The 24,872-nt window shown below is 41.0% G+C and overlaps 1 protein-coding gene across 2 annotated transcripts in view; it reads right to left on the bottom strand.

Moving 5' to 3' along the window:
* The window catches only part of Canx (calnexin), a 35,109-nt gene that overhangs the window by 10,013 nt on the left and 224 nt on the right, over window positions 1–24,872 (bottom strand). Inside the window, exons 2-8 of one of the 2 annotated variants that reach the window (XM_041664355.1) lie at window positions 24,612–24,670; window positions 7,999–8,179; window positions 6,527–6,600; window positions 4,996–5,054; window positions 3,302–3,443; window positions 2,821–2,902; window positions 1,763–1,955 (exon numbers count right to left, since the gene is read on the bottom strand). In XM_041664355.1, the coding sequence (XP_041520289.1) occupies window positions 1,763–1,955; window positions 2,821–2,902; window positions 3,302–3,443; window positions 4,996–5,054; window positions 6,527–6,600; window positions 7,999–8,172 (724 nt within the window). In that variant the 5' untranslated portion in view covers window positions 8,173–8,179; window positions 24,612–24,670. The remainder of the gene's footprint in view (window positions 1–1,762; window positions 1,956–2,820; window positions 2,903–3,301; window positions 3,444–4,995; window positions 5,055–6,526; window positions 6,601–7,998; window positions 8,180–24,611; window positions 24,671–24,872) is intronic. The other variant, XM_041664354.1, reaches the window with a different exon arrangement.

Here is a 24,872-nt window from a genome sequence, read left to right as displayed (position 1 = left end):
GTTCAATCCCATTATCTACATGGCTGTTCACAAACTTCTATAACTTCAGTAGCAAAGGATATGACAACATTTTCTGGTTTCTATGGGCACTAGGCACACATATGGTGCATAAACATGCATTGAAGAAAAACACCCATACACATAAATGATAATTAAAAATAAGTAAGGGGCTGGAGAGATTGTTCAGTGGATAAAAATTTTGGTTGCTCTTCCAAAGGACCCAGGTTTGGTTCATGACACCCACATAGTAAGGTAGCTGACAACCATCTGTAACTTCAGTTCCAGGTCTAGTCAACACCCTCTTTTGAGCTGAGGGCACAGCATGCACATGATGTACATACATACACACAGGCAAAACACCCATAAACATAAAACTTAAAAAATTGGAAAATTTATGACACCAGGTCAGACATGGTAGTGCATTTCTCTAAGATCAGCACATGCTAGACAACCCAGGTTTGAGGCTAGGATAGGTTATGTAGCAAGACTCTGTCTCAAAAAACAATAAAAAAAAAACTTGTTGGGCATGGTGGCACACTCCTATGATCTTAGCACCTGGGTGATAGAAACAGGGTCAAAGTCATTCTCAGCTACACAGGAAGTCTGAGGTCAGCCCGAGCAACAACCAAAAACAATGGCCAGGTAATGGCATGTGCCTTTAATCCTAACATTTGGGAGGCAGAGACATCTGGATCTCTGTGAGTCTGAGGGCAGGCTGGTCTACATAATGAGTTCCCAGACAGCTAGAGCTACACAGTGAGACACAGTCTCAAAACAACCACAACAAAAAGAAAGAAATGAAGGAAGGAAGAAAGGAAGGGCTGGTGAAATGGCATATCAGCATATAAAGGTGCTTGCTACACAATCCCAATTAGATCCCAATAACCTACATTAGGGCTGGAAATAAAACAATCAACCACAACCCACAAAGGTCTTCTTCACTGGTAGAATCCAGTGGTTAAGAGCAGTATTTGGGAGGCAGAGGCAGGAGGATCTCTGAATTTTAGGACAGCCTGGGATCCACAGGAAATTACTGTCTCAAACACCAAAAACAATTTTTTTTTCTCAGATTGTAAAAACATCATAACTTGTTGATTGATGTAGTGAAGAAATCTTAACTCCTATTGCTATATAAAGGAACAGAAGACAATCTGCTCTACAACTTTGCAGTTCAAATGCTTACATGCAACACATTACTTATGAAAAAGAAACTAGCTCACCTACAGGTAATAAATATTGGAAAGCTAATATTTCATTGTAATTTTTAATATAATAATTCAGAAAGTTTTCAGTCATTAGTAGTTCTAGTGCAACTTCAGGTACAACTGGAAACTTCCAGTCTTAATTGGCCAGTACCCATGAAGGGAGCTCTCTAAAACTGACCTCACTTTTTTCCTTCTCAGCACACTGGCCCCGGGCCCTCAGCACAGTCTTTCGCACATATTTTTTTTCTGCACTAAACCTGTGACCATGGAAGTTATTTTACACACATGACATCGAGACCTTCTCAGTCACCATATATTTTCTCCTCTCCATCAAATTCTCCTTTGAGCCCATAAGCAGTTCAGTAGTTTCCTGGTGAGTGGGAGCACGGTCTGTTATCCACTTTCATTGGAAGGTAATAGACAGGGTCTTTCCCAAAGACCTTTTATACAGAAACGGCTTAATTGTAAGCATCAGTAGTCTTCAAGTCTGCAAACTTCACATTAACCAGATGATAAGTACACAATGTCTTATACTCCCAACAGCTGGTTTTTCTTACTTAATGTGTAAAGATGTGTTTTCTTGTCAGTGAAATAGGTCTTCAGATCTGCATCTGGCCTCTTAGCATGCTTTTCTTCATATACACCTGTCTTGGGGTTTTTGTGGCGAAAGATGAAGTGCAGTTTGTAGTCCTCTCCACATTTATCTGGACCAAACATAATAGTATAGGGAGTCTTGTCGTGGAACTGATCCTTAAGACACAAAGGAGGAGTGGTTTAATAACTCTAGTCAAAAATCTCAAAAGGCAATCTTTGAAAAGTATATAATACTTCCTCATCATAAAACTCCATACAAGGGGTAGAGAGATGGCTTAGAGGTGAAGAGCATTGGCTGCTCTTCCAGAATACAGGTTCAATTCCCAGCACCCATATAGCATCTCACAACTGTCTGTAATCCAACTCAGTAATTTGACACCTTCATACAGGTAAAACACCAATGCACTAAAAACATAAAAAAAAAAAATTCCATACAAATTAGCCTATTAAAGAGAACCTCAAGTTTTACAGAGCTTGTTTCGATACAAACGAAAAAAATAAAAAACAACTAGTAATCACCACAAATATTAAAATGCTGAAGAAAACAAAGTTACATGCATATAAGTTTCTTTCAAAAACAAGAAATAAGTGTGAGAAAACAGAAAATTGCCAGGCCATGGCTTTAATCCCTAAGGAAGAGGCAGGTGGATCTCTGGGAGAGTTCAAAAGGCCTGCTATATCTACACAGCAAGTTCCAAGCCTGCCAGGGATACACAGTGAGATCCTATGTCAAAATAAAATAAATAAAACCACAAAACAAACAAACAAACAAACAAACAAAAAAACCCTGAAGATTCCAGTTAATAAACCAGAGATAAAATACAGCTAGAGCTTCAACAGTTACCTTTTCAAGTCACAAGCCCATCAGTATCAAGCCTCCATGGCTCAACAGCAGAACAGCCTTTATTTTCAGAGGTCTTACAAACTTTTCTTTTTTTTAAGAGATGGAAATTGAACCCAGGGCCCTACCCTACCATTGAGCTCTTAAAACAAATTTTACATAAGCAGACAGAGTACCTACCAAGTTGAGTTCTGAGGTCTTGGAAAGCAGCTTCACATAGGCTCCACCACACTCTATTCCATTCTGAAAATTAACCTCATACCTAGTTTCAGAGAGAAAAGCAAAAAATTTCCTTGGCATTTTGAAAGAATTTCCTAATTGATTCCTCCCCAGACTGGTCATGTTTTATCACAGGTCATATGATTAGCTCCACACAAAGGATTTGATCCTTTACTGTTTTCATGTGGCCACTCAAACATTAAAAAAAAAAATTAATCCTTAATGCAAATCCAGACATTTGCTTGCTATCAAGAGGGTAAACAATCAGGCTGCTTTGAAGTAACTTGCTAAGCAGTTAAAAACAAACCACTCAACATGTTCAACTTTACACAAAATTCCTATTGTAAACAATTCATGGGTTTTTTAGTGTATGTTAAGTTTTAAATCATCAACTGAGATTACAGTTTCTAAATACACTCTATCAAGTAGGCACTGAACTTACTGAACAATGAGAGGCTTTGTATCAAACAGGAAGGGTTTGTTCAGTTTAGCAGAGATGGCATGATGCTTGGCCCGAGACATCAGTATAAGTCCTTTATCACCTGGAAGCTTTGTGTCCTTCATTTCATCTACCTCCCACTTTCCTAAAAGACAATACAAAAAGGTTTTCCACTGTTACCCATACCATTTAGTCTTTAAAATGGTAATAACCTAAATTCCAGGCCCTATAAGTATCGCAATGATCAATGTTTATTTACCATTATAATTACCTGTAACCAAGTTACTATAGAGTGCATGTGTATCTGTCAAATGGTAGCACATGGTTTGGAAATAACTGTAACTTATTCATTATACCTAAAGAAGAACTTCCATTTCTAACACGGTAATTAAATAGGTCTATTTCTATCAAATACAAAGCCAGATTCAAAGATAGTATAATTCCTAAGGAAAAAAATCTGAAAGTATCTCCTTTTTAAACTATTTTCAGCAAGGCAAAATGGCACAAGCTTTTACTCTCAGCACGTAGGAGGCAGAGGCAGGAATAGAGTTTTAGGCCAGCCTGGTCTACAGAACATGTTCCAAGACAGCTAAGAACACAGAGAGAAACCCTGTCTCAAAAATAAATAAATTTTCAGCTGTGCATGAATAAAGGCACAGCCTTTAATCACAGAACTTGGGAGGCAGATGTAAACCTATGAGTTGGAGGAAAGCTTGCTCTACACAGAAGGTTTGAATTGAGCCAAGTCTTTTTTTTTTTTTTTTTTTGGTTTTTTCGAGACAGGGTTTCTCTGTGGTTTTGGAGCCTGTCCTGGAACTAGCTCTTGTAGACCAGGCTGGTCTCGAACTCACAGAGATCCGCCTGCCTCTGCCTCCCGAGTGCTGGGATTAAAGGCGTGCGCCACCACCGCCCGGCTTGAGCCAAGTCTTAACCTGAACAAGGAGGACACCAATAGACATGCCAGTTCACAAGAGGGAAACCCTTAGGCAACTATAAACAATTTCAGAGTATTGAGAGTGGGAGAAATAGTCTTCCTAGGAACAGCTCCCAAATTGGTTACCAAGTGGTTAGCCCTGAAATCATATACACGCAAATACCTTTGTATACAAAATGAGCAGGTTGTATTTATATACTTAGGGGAAAATATGTAATAAAAATAAAGGCCATGAATTTGAACGAGAGTAGTGGGGTGCATGGGAAGGGTTAGAGGAAGGAAAGAGGGAAAATAATGTGTTTTAACCTCAGAGATAAAATAGTTTTAAAAGTAAAACAAAATATTGTTTTCATTTCTGTTTGTAAGTGTGTCTATTATGTGAATACCCATGGAGTGTTTATAATCAATTCCCAGAGCTTGAGTTACAGGTGGTTGTGAGCCACTAACACAGGTGATGGGAACCAAACATGGCTCTAGAAAGCAATACATGCTCCTGATTGCTGAACTCTAGCCCCAAGCATCTTTTGAATTAGTCTTAAGGCCATGGACCTAGAGGATAACCCCAGCATGAGCATATGGGCAACACAAATTGTAAAGAGTGGACTTTAAGTTGGGAGGAGGGTGGCATAAGAGTGTGATCAATACATTACACGTATATATAAAATTCTCAAAAATTAAAAAACATGCTATGTTTTAAAAAGAGAGATGCCATGGAGTCAACATGCCACTTTGATATCATACTGTATCTAGAATATATTCTCACCATCGTATTTGGCAATTTCATCATCAGTGTCATCTTTTTTGGCTTTAGATAAAATCCACCTGTAATTAAGACAAACCTCAGAGTTAAAATTCAAGTGACAGTAAGTACTGTTTCAAGTAACATCTTTCCTATTCCATCTAGCCTACTTAGCAGGGCTCAAGAGAAAAAAGAAAATTCCCAAATAATGAAATATAGAGTAGAAAAACAGGAATGAAAGCAACAAGAGGCCAAGTTCCAGGACAACTTTCAGGTACAACACTGCAGATGTACCACTGGACATGCCTGTTCAAACCATATCCCACTTATTTATATTCATTTGTTCATTAATTCATTTTAAATTATTTTAAACTTTACATCCTGGCCCGATTCATTTATTTTAAATTTTACGTCTTGGCTATGTGGTGGTAGCACACAACTTTAATCCCAGCAGAAGCAGGCGGATCTCTGTGAGTCCAAGGTCAGTCAGGTCTACAGAGTTAAGTTCTAGGACAGTCAGGCCTACATAGGGCTACAAAGAGAAACTTTCTCTCAAAAAGCCAAAAAATAAATAAAATAAAAACAAAGCACAAGGGGCTGGAGAGATGGCTTAGAGGTTAAGAGCATTGCCTGCTCTTTCAAAGGTCCTGAGTTCAATTCCCAGCAACCACATGATGGCTCACAACCATCTGTAATGGGGTCTGGTGCCCTCTTCTGGCCTGCAGGCATAGACACAGACAGAATATTGTATACATAATAAATAAATAAATATTTAAAAAAAAAAGCACAAAAATCTTTACATCCCAGCTGGGCGGTGGTGGCGCACGCCTTTAATCCCAGCACTCGGGAGGCAGAGGCAGGTGGATCTCCAAGAGTTCGAGGCCAGCCTGGTCTACAAGAGCTAGTTCCAGGACAGGCTCCAAAAGTCACAGAGAAATCCTGTCTCAAAAAACAAAACAAAACAATCTTTACATCTACTCTCCTCCTAGTCTCACCCCATTCCTCCCATCTGCTTTTCTATTCAGAAAACAGTGGGTCTCCCATGGATATCAACAAAACATAGTATATTAATTTGAAGGTAAGACTAAACATCTCCCTCCCCTTGTTTTAAGGCTAAGCAAGGCAACATAGTATAAAGAGTAGGGTCCCAAAAGCCAGCAAAAGACTTAGAGACAGTCTAACTGTTAGGAGTTCCACAAGAGGACCAAGCTACACAACTGTAACATATGTGCAGAGGGCCTAGGTCAGTCCCATGAAGGCTCCCTGGTTGTCAATTCAGTCTCTATGAGCTCCTATGCTGAGGTTAGGGTTCTAAGGGTTTTGTTTGTTTGTTTGTTTTGTGACGTTCTTGACTCCTCTTGTTCCTATAATCCTTCCTCTCTTCAGCAGGATTCTCAGAGGCCCAATTTTTAAGGCTGTATCTCTCTTGCCTCCCACGTATGACACTAGGTTCAACCTCAATACTGCTTAAAAAGAAGCAGGAACTTTCCCACTATTCTTTCTTATTTACAAGCCATGCACCTTTTCAAACTTTTACCCCCAGGAAAACACTTACCCTGACAGAGACCCTCTGTCAAAGGAGTCAGCAAAATAAACCTCCCCTGTTGGAACTGGAGCTTTGTAGGCGACCTGTGTTAAACACAAAGTATAATTAAGAAGTAAAATTTTAAGTTGAGCAGTGGTGGCACATGCTATCTAGCACTTGGGAGTTCGAGGCTAGACTGGACTACAGAGCAAGTTCCAGGACAGCCAGGAAGGCTACAAAGAAAAACTCTGTCTCAAACAAAACCAAAACCTTTTAGCCAAGCACTGTGACACAAGTCTGCAATCCCAGCCTTTCAGAAGGACCACAAATCCCAGATCATGTTGTGTTTGAAGAGAGGAACATTTAGTAACACTCTGTAGAGTGTACTCTCTTGGTTTGATTTCAATTGTCATAGCTGTCCCTGAATTCAATCCACATGTAACCAAAGGTTGCTAGAAGGCTTAGCAAATATCTTTTGAAAACAATCTTTTTGGGGATGGGAGTTCCTGGGGATCAAATTCAGAGTCTTACATTATCGGGTTATATGGTTATGTTAAGGTGTGTTACTTTTGTTTATGTTGCATTTGTTTAACTCTGTTTAGCTGTGATACTTTGCCTGTCTAAAAACCTGATAATCTAATAAAGCTCTGAATGGCCAACAGCGAGGCAGTAGAAAGGATAGGCGGGGCTGGCAGGCAGAGAGAGAATATATAGAAGGAGACAACTAGAAGTTTGCTGGAGAAGTAGCTAGAGAAGGAGGAGAACATCAGGGGCCAGCCATCCAGCTACAGAGCAATCCACGGAATAAGAGTAAGATTTACATAAGTAAGAGAATAGGAAAGCCCAGAAACAAAAGACTATGGGGATAAGTTAAGAAAGCTGGCAAGAGCAGGGCGGTGGTGGCGCACGCCTTTAATCCCAGCACTCGGGAGGCAGAGGTAGGCGGATCTCTGTGAGTTCGAGACCAGCCTGGTCTATAGAGCTAGTTCCAGGACAGGCTCCAAAGCCACAGAGAAACCCTATCTCGAAAAACCAAAAAGAACCAAAAAAAAAAAAAAAAAAAAAGAAAGCTGGCAAGAAACAAGCCAAGCTAAAGTCAGACATTTATAACTGAGAATAAGACTCCTTGTGTGATTCATTTGGAAGCTAGGTGGCAGGGCCCCCCCAAAAGAACCGAAAGAGTAAAAAACATCATACTACATTACATATGCTAGGCAAGCACTCTACCACTAAATTATAATTCCCAGACTCTGGCTTCCTTTATTTTATTTTATTTATTTTTTAATTTTTAAACCAAGAGAGAAAGAGAGAGAGAGAGAGAGAGATATCAAATAGGGTGTGGTGGCCCAACCCTTTAATCCAAGCACTCTAGAAACAGAGGCAGGTGGGTCTCTGAGTTCAAGGCCAGCCTGATCTATCAGGACAATCAGAGATACACAGAGAAACACTGTCTCGAAATACCAAAAGGAAAAAGAAAGGGAAAAGAAAGATCTACTTCGAACCTTTGGAGATGAAGGAGTGATGGTATCTGATTTCGATTTTGAATCTTCTACCTCTTCAATAACATCATCAAGATCATCTTCAATATCAATCATGTCATCATCATGTCCATCATGAGCCTGAATAGCTCCAGTTCCAAGGACCAGTAGCAAACACAGTAACCACTTCCCTTCCATGATCTACCTGCAAAAAGAACAGAACGTAAGATGTGCTGTCTTCCACTTTAAATTTCATAAAAACTTCACCTGCTCCTTGTTTCAAATCAAAGAATTAAAAGAAATACTGTATTTCAACCTACAAAAAAGGAAAAGTGAACGGGGTGTGATGGCGCACACCTTTAATTCCAGTACTTGGAAGGCAGAGGCAGGCAGATCTCTAAGAGTCTGAGGACAACCTGGTCTATAAAGCAAGTTCCAGGACAGTCAGGGCTATTACACAGAGAAACAAGGGGGAAAAAAGGTATGTGTGTGTGCTGCAGGGGGAGAGTGAACCCTGGGAGATGAAAGGATTTTCCTAAAATCAGTTAATTAAAAGCAACACTCGAGCATATCTAACTATACCAATATAAACTGAATGTTCTGGTACATACTTGTACTATCACTCTGATGGCTGAGACAGGAAAACCCTGAATTCAATCAAGGCCAGCCTGAATCACGTGAAACCCTGTCTCTTTCTCTCACATACAAAGTCAAACAATACCAAGGGTATTGAATTAACTAGTTTCATTATATTTATTTACGATGTGCTCCCTTCCTGAGAGCTAGCAAAAGAACTTTCAAGAGTCTTTCCTTCTACCAACAGAGCCTAGGGATCTAATTTAAGTCATCAGGTGTGGTGGTAAGCACCTTTACCCACAAGCCATCTCCTTAACTCTTAATCTGTTTCATAATGTCCAAAATATCTTTCACATCTAATTTACAGTAACTACTGATTAAAATACTAAAATGAAATAACAGAGGCAACAAATAATTTGGTTCACATTTAAAGACTTACTATGACCATTGCTGCTCATTTGGAAATTAGTGTTCTAAGAGTCCATTAAGCAGAGTACAAACTACTGCAATCTATCATCTTCTAAACACTTAGGTCTTTGTGGATTAAACTGGATTGTCAGGGGTGGTAGGTAGGCCTTTTTTTTTTTTTTTTTTTTTTTTTTGATTTGTGACAGGGTTTCTCCGTAGCTTTTTGGTTCCTGTCCTGGAACTAGCTCTTGTAGACCAGGCTGGCCTCGAACTCACAGAGATCCGCCTGCCTCTGCCTGCCGAGTGCTGGGATTAAAGGCATGCGCCACCACCGCCCAGCGGTAGGCCTTCTTTTTAAGGATCAAGGTTCTACTAAAATAAAAGCTGAGCGAGCTATTAAGGGCATACAAAGTGAGCTTAGAGTAGGTGGGGCCTGAGAAAGCAGAGCCAAGACACTGGGAAAAGAAGTAGATGACCTACACGCATAAACATGCCTTTGACGGGGTAGAATTTTCTCTTTCCCACATGGTCACCAAGTCAACCCTGATCTTTCACTCTCCATTTCCGTCAGACACGCAGTCTCATCATGGCTTCAATTATTCCTCTTTGTAGTCACCCTACACCAAGATAAGATTCCTTACCCCAAGATCCTGTCATGGAAGGTTGTATCTGCCGACACCTGTATATCCTGACTAGCAACCAGACCTTTCTCTCAGGCCATTCTGCATAGTATTTTCACAAAAACCACCACTCACATCAGTCAAGAAATTTTCTTTTTCTTTCTTTTTTTTGGTTTTTTGAGACAGGGTTTCTCTGTGGTTTTGGAGCCTGTCCTGGAACTAGCTCTTGTAGACCAGGCTGGTTTCGAACTCCCAGAGATCCGCCTGCTTCTGCCTCCTGAGTGCTGGGATTAAAGGCATGCACCACCACCGCCCGGCAAGTCAAGAAATTTTCAACCTCCCCATACACACTAATGTTCATTATCCATTCCCCCCTACTACTGTCTTAGCTCACTACTAAAAAATTCTTAACACAGAAATTCTGAGAAGCTCTTGGTTGAACCTTACTCCTCCCCTGAGCACCTATCTATTAAACCCCATGTGAAAATATATTGAACTCTTTTCAATAAAGCACAGCTGCTAAGAAAGAAAATAGCCAGCCACGGTAATAAATACAACTTAATAAATACCAGCAAATGGGAAGCAGAAGAAGCAGATCTCTGAGTTCTAGATCTGAGTTCTAGGCTAGTGTGGTAAAACAAGTCCAGGTAGTAAAGGTTATGCAGTGAGATCCTATCTCAAACAAAACAAAAACATCAAAATGTACAGGTGCCAAGTGTTTTCCTGTGACTTTTCTCTTGGTGACTCACATAGTGTGACTATCACCTTTCACTCTGGCTACACCGTTAACTTTTGCCCACTGGCTGTCTTTCTTGAAGACTGTTTCTTCCCATGTTCTCAAAGCAACATAAACCCACAATTTTTGCTAAAACTCAGCATATTGTTGTAAAAAGGCTGAGGTACAAAAATTAAAAAAACATTATGAAGCTTTTACTAAAATTATAATCCAGATAGAAGATACAATAGTAACTTGACAGAAGTCAGAACTCTTGCATACCAAGAGTGAGATTGTAAAATAGTACAGGTACTAGGGAGAAACAGCTATCATACAATCAATCTAGCAACTTCAGTTCTGGTGGTACAACCAAAGTAAGTAAAAGCAGGTTTTCAGAGGAATCTGCACATCCATGTTCACCACTATCACAATTACTAAGTAATACGAACCTGCTACAAAAGGGCAGATACTGTATGATACCTTTTACATTAAGACAATGGTTTTCAACTTGTGGGTCTTGACCCCTTCCCTCAGGGAGGTTGTGAAGGACCCTTTCACAGGGGTAGCAATCAGATATCCTGCATATCAGATATTTTTATTAAGATTCCTAACAGCAGCAAAATCATAGCTATGAAGTAGCAACAAAAATAACTTTATGGGGGCTGGAAGTCAAACCTGGGTCGTACAATAACAAGCGTTCTTAGCCAGTGAGCCATCTCTCCAGCCTACATAGGGTGTCCACATACATAGGTAGAGAAACAGAACTGTGATAAGTGATGAAGGAAGAAGCAAAGGAGAGTTTAATATGAAGAGTCTGAAAAGGTTCTGGAGATCCACTTCATGATGGTGTAAATATGTTTAGTGCTACTGAACTGCATATTTAAAATAGTTAATATATGCTGGGTGGTGGTGGCGCACACCTTTAATCCCAGCACCTGGGAGGCAGAGGCAGGAGAATCTCTTGTGAGTTTGAGGCCAGCCTGGTCCAGAGTGAGTTCCAGGACAGCCAAGGTTACAGAGAGAAATCACCTCATAAAAACAAAACAAACAAACAAAAACAACAAATACCACAATTGAGGACCGATGAGATACCTCAGTGAATAAAGCACAACCTGAGTTCCACTCCCAGAACCCACATGGTGAATCTAAAAAACTAAAGTTGTCCACCTCTACAGATGTGCTGTGGCGCTAGTACACACAAGCATGCAGGAACAAAATAAATAAATTTTTAGAATTGAGCTAGAAAACATCATATTGAGTGAAGTAACCCAAACTCAGAAAGACAATTATCGAGTGTACTCACTCATAAGTGGTTTTTAGACATAAAGCAAAGAAAAACCAGTCTACAAATCACAATCACAGAGACATACAACGAGGACCCTAAGAGAGACATACATGGATCTAATCTACATGGGAGGTAGAAAAAGACAAGATCTCCTGAGTCAATTAGGAGCATGGGGACCATGGGAGAGGGCTGTAGAAAGTAGAGCAGAGAAAAATGTACAGATCAATTAAAAATCAATAAAAAAAAAAAGATAGCATAAAAATTTTTAGATTTATCTGTATGAGTGTTTTGCCTACAAAGGTCAGATTCTGTGTGACTGGAATTATAGATGAGTGTGAACCACCATGTGGGTGATGAGAAATAAACCCAGGCACTCTACAATGCTCGTAATCACTGAGCCATCTTCCTAGTCCCATAAAATTCTTTTTAAAACTTGTAACTGGGGGAGAAGGGTGGGAGGAGAGGGAGAAGGGTGGGAGGAGGGGAAGGGAAATGGGAGGCTGGGAGGAGGTGGAAACTTGTTTTTTGTTTATGTTTTTTTTCTTCTTTTTGCAATAAAAAAATAGAAAAAAAATAAAAAAAAACTTGTAACTTTTTTTTTTAATAAACAAGAAAAAGGAAAGAGAGGGGAGGGAGGAAAGAAACAGAGAAAGGCTGAACTTAATTTTTTTCTCTTTACTTTGCAGGCCAGTCTGAAACAAAAAAGGGAAAAGGAAATGGGACCAATTTACTCTACTGACCAAAATGTAAACCAATTTGTTCTAATGCTAAACAAAAAATTCCTTATAAACTCTACTATATATATATATTTAAGACTATTTAAGACTTTTTTAAGAGATGGAGAGCTGGGAGTGGTGGTGCACGCTTTAATCCCCGCACTTGGAAGGCAGAGGCAGGCAGATCTCTGTGAGTTTGAGGCCAGCCTGGTCTATAGCAAGTTCCATAACAACTAGGGCTGTCTGGTACATAGAGAAACCCTGTCTTGAAAAACCAAAAGAGAAAAAAAAGAGACAGAGATGGAATGATGGCTCAGCAGTTGCAAGTGCTTCCTGTCTTCCAGAGAACCCAAGTTCAGTTCCCAGCACCACTGTCAAGAGGATTACACCTGTCTATAACCCCAAGTCCAGGGGGATACAACAACCTAGCCTTTACAGACACCTGCACTCATGTGCACATAACCTCCTACAAACACACAGACACATATACATAATTAAAAGTAAAAATAAATATTTAAAAAATACTTGGGTATGTTACAGGTTCTTTAAAAAACAATACTTCTGGCAGAGTGGAATGACTAAATGCTAAAGCTGGATGAGCAGCTGTCTGGGAAGAAGGGAAGCTGTGAAGGACAGCAGTCTAAGGGATACCCAGACACCCACAGTATTGTCAAGCTATACAAAGCACGCTGTTTCTCCTTTCTTCCTACTCCTCGCAGGTGGTCCTGAGCTGTGCTAGAAGTTTAGGGTAATTTCCTGCTGCCCATCCTTATGATTCTAATAATCGCATCTCAGTTTATGTTGGCTTGAATTTAGGCTACATCTGGGGGGTGTTTGGTGTTCTAATAGAGTCATCGTATTGTTAATTTAAGATTTGCAACTCTGAAGAGTAAGACACTCTGCTGAGACCAGGTCCACGTGGGAGAGGGTAAGGGTTAGTATTGTCTGTATGTGGTTTGACAAGGACTCAGACCAGAACCAGACAGTGGCCTCTTCTGAGATGTGTTTTTAGAGTCTTGTACCCCGACTGAAACAACCCAAGGCTTACACATCAGCTAATCCCTAACAGTCCAGCTCAGGTGGCTACACAACTGTTGATGTCCTGTAACTCTAAAGATCAGGGCTACTGTGTTGAAACATGGCCATAGAGAGAGGGGCTAAACCTTGCTTCTCAGTAGTGTGAGCAAGTCACTGGAGTTGCTGGGTGTGTTAATTGGGTCTATCACAAAAATAAAAGGTATTGGATTCAGAAAAGAAAACTTCTCTTTTAAAAACATATAGTAAAGGACGATCACAAACTGGGAGAAAATATTTACAAAACACACATTTACAAAACAAACATACAAAAGACTTGATTTCAACATACAAAGAAAAAGCCCTCACCAACAAGAAAGAATCCAATTAGAATCTAAGCAAAATCTGGGAGAACATCTCAGCAGTAAAGTCCATGCCTCAGTACTTTAGAGGCCCTGAGCTGAGTCAACAACCTGTACCCAAAATTCTAAAGGCAATCAAACTATACTTCCAACAGGTGAATGAAATCCATACAATGGAATTTTGTTTAATCACTGAAAGAAATGATCAAGCACAAAGGTGAATTTTAAAGTGTGCTGCTAACTAAGTAAAAGAGATCAGACTGCAGAATTCCAATTATTTACATTCTGAAAGGGGTAGAACTAGAGACTGTACCATAAAAATCAACTCTCTGTGAGCTGGGCATGGTAGTGCATGCCTTTAATCCCAGTACTTGGGAGGCAAAGGCAGGAGGATCTCTGAGTTCGAGGCCAGCCTAGTCTACAGAGTGAGTTCTGGGACAGTCAATGCTACACAGAGAGACCCTGACTCGAAAAACAACAAAAATAAAAACCAAACCAAAGTACTATACTAGCTCAGAGAGGTGTTTCTACCATAGCAGATGGGTCAATGACTCTGATAGTGCAAGACGTGTCAATAGTATATCTGAACAATTAAGTATATGGTAGATGGAAGCCACTTTTTTTGTTAGAATAGAAATTTACAGATAAGCAAGCAAAGGCTGGAAGAATCTACATGGCAATGCAAACAGAATTAGAGATATCTGTATGAATGCTTAGCTTAACAGTCGCATAAAAATGTTTGCGTGTATTTACATATATACACCAGTTGGAATGCATACATACTTCCTTGTTGTCAACTCAGAAGACCCACAGAAATGAAGGACACTAGATTACTATAACCATCAATAGGCCAAATGTTTAGTTTCTAATATTCTTCAGTAAAAGGAAAGAACATTCCTGAAATAGCTGATCCTAAGAGAACTGGATAATATGCAAGACAAGTCTGGAAGCTACATATGGTGGCACATACCTATAACCCTGACACTCAGGAAGCTAAGTGAGGCAGACCAGCTACATAGTAAGACTGTCTTAATAACAAAGGGGGGGGGGGACCTAAGTACCTACCGCCAGAGAGGAAGTGATCAATGAAACACTCATTCACAGAAGGACAGAGAAATACAGTTTACTGATCAAACTCAAAGGTTTAAGGATGAATAGTTTGAGCAACAAAATTAGCATATTGGATTATACACTCAAAATATTTAAGTTTCTACAAATCTATGATGATCCAAATACATGCGTATGGAACAAAGTCCTTGCATAGACTCCAGAATCCACTGACACTGCATCGTCAGCTAATGCGGGCAATCCTTATCTCCAGGCTGCACGGTCACAGCCTTCTAAAGAGAACAAAAAGGAGGGGAAGAAGAACTTTATAGTGTAGAAAGCTGGCAGATTATCTCAGCCCGCTTTGATCACGGCCAGCATCAACAGAAATAGGCTATATTGAGAGTACACATCCTTGATACAATGTGATAAAGGTGGTACTAGAACATTTGATCTTCCCCCTAAAACCCATGTCTGCAGTAGGATAAGGGTCAGGCAAATCCCAGATATTCTACAAAACACCTCTGCAGTTTTCCTCAAAACAAACAAACAAAAAACCAAAACCAAACAAAACAAGACAACAAAAATAAGTTTGAAAAACTTTCAAAAGAAACTACCGCTACAAGGTGCCTAAGGAAACCTGTGTCTTTCAAAGATTAAACAAGACTAACAAGTAACCACTCCTGGCTATTATTCATACATCTTAATCTCTACAATGATAACACTTTTTTTTTTTGCCCACTCCAAATCTTTTATATTTATATCTATAGTTTCCTAAGGCAGAAGCAGGCTGTGAGTTCAAGGTCAGCTTGATTTACATAGTGAGTTCCAATACAGTCAGAGTTATTTAGAGACCCTGTCTCAAAAACAAACAAAAAAAGCAATATGATTTTGTTTTTTACATTTATTTATTGTGGGTGGTGGTCAGAAAACTACTTTCAACTTCTAGGGTCTGTTCTCTTTCCCTCTTTCCACCACGTGGGGCTTAGGAATTGAACTCAGGATATCAAACTTGGCACTAAGCATCTTTACCCACTGAACCACCAGAGCAATAGGTAAAAAAAAAAAAAGTCAAGGGCTGGAGAGATGGCTCAGTGGTTAAGAGCATTGCCTGCTCTTCCAAAGGTCCTGAGTTCAATTCCCAGCAACCACATGGTGGCTCACAACCATCTGTAATGAGGTTTGGTGCCCTCTTCTGGCCTGCAGACACACACACAGACAATATTGTATACATATTAAATAAATAAATAATATGTCTCTTAAAAAAAAATCAAGCAGGGAACAGATTAGAGCTTAAAAGCAGAGTACCTGCCTAGCATGCTACAAGTCCCAGTCTTTGCAGCCAATGTGGAAAACAATCAGCAGAGCTCTAAAGCCACAGTTAGGAAGAACTTCCTGGAATTTTAAAGCTCAAGGGGAAGTCAATACAGAGATTATCTTACTCCTATACAGAAACACATTTCCTACAGTTCTTATCTAAGGTAAGGCTTCTGGCATTCATATATACTATTTTTTTCCGGACTCTGACATAATTTTATTTTCTGCTTACAAGACATATCACTTTCTGTTTTTTTTTAAGTTCTTCATTTACTGTTTTTCCTACAGTGCTTGAACTCAGTGACCCTGCACACACTTACCACATGCTTTATCAATGAGCTACATCCTCAGCCTTGCCTACTACTCTTCAGAATCACCCTATCATCTTACACAAGCACACAGGATTCTGCCATTTAAGTTTGTTGTCATAGACGCCCTCTGAGCTGGGATGAAAATGCCAGACTGTGTGGCTACCAGCTGCAAATACAAACAACTATCTCAATGTATGTCCTTGTAAAAAATCTGTTTTCCACTTTTTATTTCCCTTCTGGTAGTGCTGAGTAATAAAACCAGACCCTTGTCTGTTATGCAGCCTAAATCTTTGTCTTGTGAAATTACAAATTACTAGTGTCTTAGACCTTCAGGAGACAGTAATTAGAAATCAAAGCCACAGTCATGAAAATCTTAACATCTGAGCCTACTGAAAGGACAACTTCTCCCAAAACCGGCTTAAGTTATATTACAAACCTGAATTTCACATGGCTTTGCCGTTAATGCAAACAATAAAACCAAGGGTAAAGAAAGAACAACTAACATACATACTACATGACACAAGAACTGACTTATCATCCAGAACTTTAAAAAAGCTGCTCAAGACTGTTTCCCAGCAGTCACATAACTGGACATTACACAAACTCTGTGGGGACCAAGTAGAAGATGCATCTGGGACCTAGCAGAGCACTAATACACTAAAATGGGCTACTGGTGGTATACTATAGCATTCAGGCGACTAAGGAGGGATCAGCAGTTACAGAATGTACAAGGCCAGCCAGAGTCACATAAGGGATCTCTCAAAGAAATCAAACAAGGCCTGGCAAGATAGCTCAGCGAGTAAAGATGCTTGCCACCAAGCCAAAGTTTGATCACCAGAGCCTACATGATTTGAGAATTGACTCCTGGAAGGTGCCCTCATACTTCCACACATGAGCTATGACACCTGTGCTCCCTCCCCCAATGTTTAAAAAAAAAAAAAACCCACAACGCCAAAAGGGGAAAAAGTCCAAAGATAAATTGTTCTTAGAACTAGAAACTACGGGCTGGAGAGATGGCTCAGTGGCTAAGAGCACTGCCTACTCTTCCAAAGGTCCTGAGTTCAATTTCCGGCAACCACATGGTGGCTCACAACCATCTGTAATGAGGTCTGGTGCCCTCTTCTGGCCTGCAGATATACACACAGACAGAATATTGTATACACAATAAAAAATAAAATAAAAAAAAAAAGAACTAGAAACTACACACATAAAAGTGAGTGTGGTCTGACTATTCTCTTAAGAGCACACCCATGGAAAAGACCTGGCTTGAATTTTACAGTTACCTGTCTATAAGGAGATGCTCAGCGGTCACTGGGTACAAAGACTGTTCTGTATATTTTTGCCACTTCTCAAGTGCTAGGGCCTCTGCATCTTAGCCTGGCATTCAGCATTCTATTGCTGAGCTTCATGTCTAGTGCTTCATTTGTTTGTTTAATTGGTTGGTTTTTCGAGACCAGGCTTCTCTTTAGCTTTGGAGCCTGTCTGGAATTCTCTTTGCTCTGTAGACCAGGCTGGCCTTGAACTCACAGAGATCCTCCTGCCTCTGCCTCCCAAGTGCTGGGATTAAAGGTGTGCACCACCACTACCTGGCATCCTTGGGTTTTTTGAGACAGAACTTCACTATGTAATCCAAGCTAGCCTCAAACTTAATGATCTCCCTGCCTCCTCCTCCATGGCTAGGATTAAATGCATCCATCACCATATCTGGCTTACTTTTGTAAGTTAAGTCTATAATTACTTCAAATCTTCAAAAAAAAATTACTAAATCATTGAAGATGGCTTTGTAATTAAAAGGCAGTGCTGGGTTCAGAACCCAGCTCCTCCAAGAGTACTGAACCGGGAGTGGAAGGAAAAAAAGAGTACTGAACCACATCTCCAGTAAATTAAAATTAATTTACATTAAATTTAAGAAGAAGAAATGTTTGCCAGGTGGTGATGGTGCACGCCTTTGGAAGGCAGAGGCAGGAGGATGTCTGTGAGTTCAAGGCCAGCCTGGTCTTACAGAGCAGAGTTCCAGAATAGGCTCCAAAGCTACAGGAGCTGTCTCAAAACACACACACGCACACACACACAAATAAATAAATTAATTAATTAAAAAGAAATGTGAGCTTAATAACATTTAGTATTACTGAATTTAGAAGGATGTGAAAGGCTGGGAAGGGCTGGGAATCACTAACCACTTAGCCTTAGTTTAATAGAAAACCTTAGGCCAATGGCAGACCCTATCTTAAAAACAAGGTGGACTGCTCGAGGTGGCTTTCTGGCCTCAATGCACACACATGTATGGCCGCCCATATAAATGTGACACACCCTTGCACATGCCCACAAGTTTAAGGTATGTTATCACTGGTGGAGCCTTTACCTAGCATGTGAAAGCCCTAGATTTGCTCTCCAGTAATCAAATAATCTGCAAATGACCTAAAATCAAACATAAAGCATGGGCAAATATACACAAAGCCAAGAAAATACATTATTTACAACATGAAGACTCAGACAGAGAAACAGGGCCTAGTTTCAGGACCAAAGGAATCTTCAAGACCACCTATCTATTCACATTTCACTGCAACACACTCAGCATTTAGAATGGATAAAATCCTAGTGGTGGAAACTTCAGATTTTATTATTCTGCAGTGCTGATGATCAAAACCAGAGCCGAGTGATGGACAAGAACCCTGCCTCAGGCCGGGCGGTGGTGGTACACACCTTTAATCCCAGCACTCGACAGAGGCAGGCGGATCTCTGTGAGTTTGAGGTCAGCCTGGTCTACAAGAGCTAGATCCAGGACAGGCTCCAAAAGCTACAGAGAAACCCTGTCTCGAAAAACCCTGCCTCAGAGCTGTGTTCCCTGCACCCAGCTTCAGGTTCCTGATTCTGAAACTTCCATTCCTTATTATCAAGGCAATTCAGTGCTGGGGAAGACTGTTCTAGTTTCTCCAAATTCTGTGCAGCCCTGGTCAAGCTCATCCAGTCCTCCTTTCTCTAGTTTATAAACCTTAGACTTTAAAAACAGAACTACTGCCCAATGCCTGTACTTTAAAAATATTATTTTTAAAGTCCTCGACCAAAGCACAGACTATGGACATCCTCATGACCTCCAGCAGCAACAAGGAACATGAATATTAACGTCGCCCTCAGTGGCAGCACAGACCATCCATGGACATCCGCATGGCTTCTGGTGGTCACACTGACCACAGACAATTGGCATGGTCTCAGGTGGCAGCATGAATCACAGGCATCAACAGGCCTCAGGCAACAGCCATAGATCCTCCAGTAGTAAACAGACCACGGACATCGCCATGGTCTCTGGTGGCAGCAAAGCCCATGAAGGCCTTTCAAGGAGGCCCAGTCCAGAAACGAACCTATCTCCATCTCAGACATCCTGCAGTTGCTCAGAGCCAGGGTGATTATGTAGCTGAGCTGCAAGTTTGGGGGCAGAGCCTGCACAAGCTCAAGCTGCTGCACACCACCCTCAGCCCTACTCAGCATCAACACATTCCCTCAGTGACCAAAGCCATACTACACACCTGCTGTTGCCATTGTCTCTAAATCTGCCTCTCTCTGTGCACCCACTGCCCTGTTCCGATATCCTTCCCCTTCTCCATCACACATTTGTTCATCAAAGTAGCTTTGCAAAAAGAAAAAAATTAAAAAATATTATTTTTTTTAGTTTCATGTTTGAGAGTTTACCTTTATGTATGTCTACTTATCATGTGAGTGCCTGGTGCCAAGGAGGCTAGAAGAAGGCATCAGATCCTCTGGAACTGGAGTTACAGATGGTTGTGAGCCATCATGTAGGTACTAGGAGCTGAAGCTGGATAGGTCCTCTGGAAGGGCAATCAGTGCTGCTAACCACTGAATCATCTCTCCAGCTTCCAAATACTTCTTATGAATTTAAAAACAAATTCACGCAGGGCATGGTGTTATAGACCTATAACTCCAGTACTCAAGAGGCAGAACAGAATGATCACAAGCTCGAAGTCAGTTTGGTGTACATTGTGAATTCCAGGCCAGCCAACGCTACCAAGTACGACCCTATTTCAAAAATCAAAAAGAAACTTCAATTTCTTCCCTTTATAAAAATTACAGGAATAAAACTGGATGGTAGTGGCGCACACCTTTAATCCCGGCACTCAGGAGGGAGAGGCTGGCAGATCACTGAGTTCGAGACCAGCTCTGGTCTACAGAGCGAGTTCCAGGATAGGCTCCAAAGCTACAGAGAAACCATCTCGAAAAATAAAATTACAGGAACAGTAAAATGACCAAATGTTCTTGGTTGTTCTAAAATAAATATTAAGTAATTTTTGAAATAGTACACAGAATTTTTAAACGTGATTTCTTTGTAAGCTATTACTTCATTCCAGCATAATACTGACATGAATGTGTCACAGGTCCACTGACACCTGGTGTCTTCCTCCATTTCCTTCCAACTTGTTTTCTGATAGGTGGTCTCTCAGAGAACCTGAAGCCCCACATGGGGCTACCTAGTCAATGAGCTCCAAGGTCCCACTTGTCTCCAGCTGACAATCTGAACTCATCCCTAATGCCTACACAACAGGTCAGGCACTTCAGCATCTGAGCCATCTAATCGGCCCTCATCTGACAGTCTTTAAAAAATTTTAGGTAGCCTAATAATCCCCACATAAACTCCAGGGAAGTCTATCATCACCATTTTATATTTGCCCAAGAGCACAAATTCAAATGTTTTGAACACAAATTCAAATCACAATGCCTGATTAGCTACTTAATAACGTGGGTCAACTACTCATCTCTGGATCTTGGTTTCTTCTCTAAGCCAATACTAACTCTTACCTCTAAGAACTGCTAAGTTAAGAATATGTAAACTGCTTTATAATAAGGCCTGTTTTACAGCATGTGCTCAATATTAGTAATGACTGCTTACTAATATTTATATGTCAATTTTTAATGGTTCCAAAAACAAATTTTATTTTTTTACTTTTGGACAGGGTTTGTGTAGTCTTGGCTGTCCTGGAACTAGCTCTGAAGACCAGGCTGGCCTTGAATTTACAGAGATCCACCTGTCTCTGCCTCCCCAGTGCTGGGATTAATACCAACACCACCAAGCACAAAACTGAATTTTGAGGCAAATGCTCTAAACTTTATATTGGGAGAAAATAAGCAATTATATTTATTTATCTTATTTTGTGCAGGTACTACTTTCAGCAGTCAGTTCTGTCCTTCCACCAAGTGGCTCCTAGAGAAATGGACCTCCAGTCACCAGGTCTGGTATCAAGTGTCCTGATCCACTAAGCAACTTACTGGCCCAAAAATAAGCACTTAAAAAAAGAACTTTGTTGCCAGATAATGGTGGTACATGCCTTTAATCCCAGCACTCAGGAGGCAGAAGCAGGTGGCGTATCTCTGTGAGTTCAAGACTAGCCTGGTCTACAGAGTGAGTTCCAGGGCAGTTACACAAAGAAACCTTGTCTGAGGGGGTAAGGGGAGAAGAACAAAATTTAGTAGAACCAGCAGGAAGGCACAGAAAGTAAATGCTCTTGTAAAGAAGGCTTACAAATTGAGTTCAATTCCTAATACCCACATAGTAAAAGGGAGGAATCAACTCTCAAAAATCATACTGATTTCACTCACGCCCTCATGCCATTGCACTTGCATGCACAAAAATAAATGTAATAAAATGCTTGTAAAACTCAGAACAACTGCTGGGGGGTGGTGGCACATGCTGTTAATCCCAACACGCCACTAGGGAAGCAGAGGCAGGCATATCTCTGTGAGTTCGAGGGCAATTTTGCCTACAAAGTTCGGGGACAGCCAGGGCATTACAGAGAAACCCTTCCTCAAACAAAACAAAACAAAACAAAACAAAACAAAAAAACCAAAAAACCCAGAACACTTCTTAAGGAAAATACATACAAGTCTAAATAAAAAACAAGTATTCAAGATGGCACACTCCTGTAGTCTCCGTTACTTAGGCAGCTGAAGTTGGATGGATACGTGAGGCAAGAATTTCAAGATCCCCTTGGCAGTAAGGGATATATAACTAAGAGGTAGTGTTTTCCTAATCATTAAATTCAAAGCCCTAGGTTCAATTCTCAGTATTTGGAGAGGGTAGGTGGTGGGGGTAACATCCTGGGAACGGTATTATCTGTGACCTGCTCTAAAAATGAGATCTCTAATATCTTACTCACATTTTTAGACTTGCAGCTATTTGTTCAAGTGCTAGGGATAGAGAGCCCTGTCCCTCAAGCTTGCTAGGCAAGAACTCTACATACAACATCGTATCTTCTTAGATTTTTTTTTCATTGACTGTAACATTAGAAGTGTTTTCTTTCAGTAACTTTTCCCCTATTAATTCACTTTAAGATATGAATACCCAGGATGGAGAGACGGCTCAGTGTTTTAAGAGTTCAATTTCCAGCTCCAGAGAATATGATGCCCTCTTCTGGCCTCCATGGGCAACTACAAATATATACTCACACTGGCATACACATAAAAAAATAAATAACTCTTAAAGAGATTCTTAAAAGACTTGAATACCTAAATAAAAAGTTCGCTAGATCCACCCCCTGCCAAAGACTCCAGGATGGAGACATAGTTCATAGTGGTTAAGAGAACTGGCCGCTTTTCCAGAGGTCTGATCCCCAGCACCCACTTGGTGACTCAAAACCACCTGTAACTACTGTTCTAAGGGACCCAATGCCCGCTTCTGTCCTCAGGCACACACATGAAACACAGACATACATGCAGGCAAAACATACATACATATAAAATAAAAACAAATAAACCTAAAAAGTCTTAATTCTCACTTAGCACAACAAAACATTCAACAAGCAAGCACTTTCCTGGTGAGTTTTACAGTATGCGATCCCAAATACAACTATCTTCGGCTCTTCATTTCTTAACTTTTGATGAGCTGCTGATTGTATTTGCCCAGTTCCTTACACCTTCCAAAGCAGTTTCACACCGTCCCGTCTGCCCCCTCAAAGGTGAGGCAGGTAGGAGACTCATTCCCATTTTAAAGGTATAGGAACCAAAGTTACCGTGACACAGAATTCTACAGCTATGCTTACCAACTGCCACTCTTCTCTCTTAAAGCTCTCTTGCAGAGCAAGTGACCTCTGCGGAACAAGGGAGCAACAGTGTGACTGTCAAAGCTGCAGTAACTCTTGTCAATATGCACGTGCCCAGTGGCCCTTGAAAGATATGGAGCTAACTGCACTGTTAAGATAGCAAGGTGGGGAAGAGATGTTGACACCCATCTTCAGACAGATCGGTAAACTTCTACTGTGGACAGTTCACGACAAAACACTGTTCATTGGCGCCTGGCTTGCCTGTGCACCCAGCCCTGGTCCGTGAACTTAATTATAGCAGAAATACAACATGGGGACAGATTCTGTTCGTGCCCTTTCAAATATTACTGGAAAATAAATAAATATTTTTAAGATAACCCAATCCCCCCTTTAAAAAAAAAAAGAAACAAAAAAGGGCAATTTTTTTTTAAAAGACATCTTCCTTTCCTCAGGGTAAAGAAACTGTAGCTCACCTTTGCCCTCGAGCTTTTCAGCTCAGTTTAACTTCACAACCAATCTCTAGTGCCATGACCAGCAGTTAATACACAAGGTACCATGACCGTGTCTTCAGATCCTGGCATATAGGACTTAATCCAAAACTTATTCTGTTAAGTGTAATGGACCGAGGCGTTCAGATTGCAGAAGCCGCCACTCCATGAATACCCACTGAACCTTTACTACTCATCGCACTTCCCATTTAATTTAATACAAGGCCATCGGGTATTCAATCTACAACTGGGGAATAAGCACTAAAGTAGAAAATCTCCCAAATTCCCATCCCCCGATACACACACACAAAATACCAGCGGCTAAGTGCTTGAAACCGGGGCTTTTAACCTTAGCTAAGAAACCAAAACTGTCTAGCCCTCAAGTTACAATCGCAACATGACCATTAAAACTACCTGCATGACCTTGGGCCAGTCATTTCAAACTTCTAGGCCTCAGTTTCCTCCGTTGGCTAGTAGAACTTTCGCTTGTTTCCCCTGCTTTTAGGGTCCAGTGAATACTCACGCTGGATTGCTAGCCACCATCGACAAGGCAGGTGCTGTAGTAGTTAAGCCTTAACTTTCTCAAGCGCTACACGTTCTAGGACATTTTTCTCCCTCGTCAGAGTGCTCGGGGCATGTTATTTTCCCTGGAACTGTAACGTTCACCTCTCGATCTACCCCACCTTTCCCTACTACTCGGGATACCTACTAGGCCCGAGTCTAGTTCCGCACCTGTATACCGGGTTACTCAGTCCACCTCCGGGTGGGCCAGGACCCGGCCTGAGAAAGCTCTAGAAGCAAAACCAGAGAAAGTTGTTAGCTTTCTCAGAGGTCAAGGAAAGCCCCAGGTCACCTGCCACGCCTCCCGACCTCGGCCGGCGCTTCTCGGGCCTGCCTCGTTACCTGGGCCGCTCGCGTCAAGGTCCTGAGCGGCCGCCAAGGCCTACGCCGGCCGAACGCCCGCCCGACCCCCCGGCCGTCGAGACTCCGGCC

Source organism: Microtus oregoni, unplaced genomic scaffold, assembly GCF_018167655.1.
Source record: "Microtus oregoni isolate MIOR12 unplaced genomic scaffold, Mior012 000015F_ref0000493, whole genome shotgun sequence".
Lineage (NCBI taxonomy): Eukaryota > Metazoa > Chordata > Mammalia > Rodentia > Cricetidae > Microtus > Microtus oregoni.
Note: the sequence above shows the minus strand (reverse complement) of the source record. Positions and strands in the feature narration are given on the sequence as shown.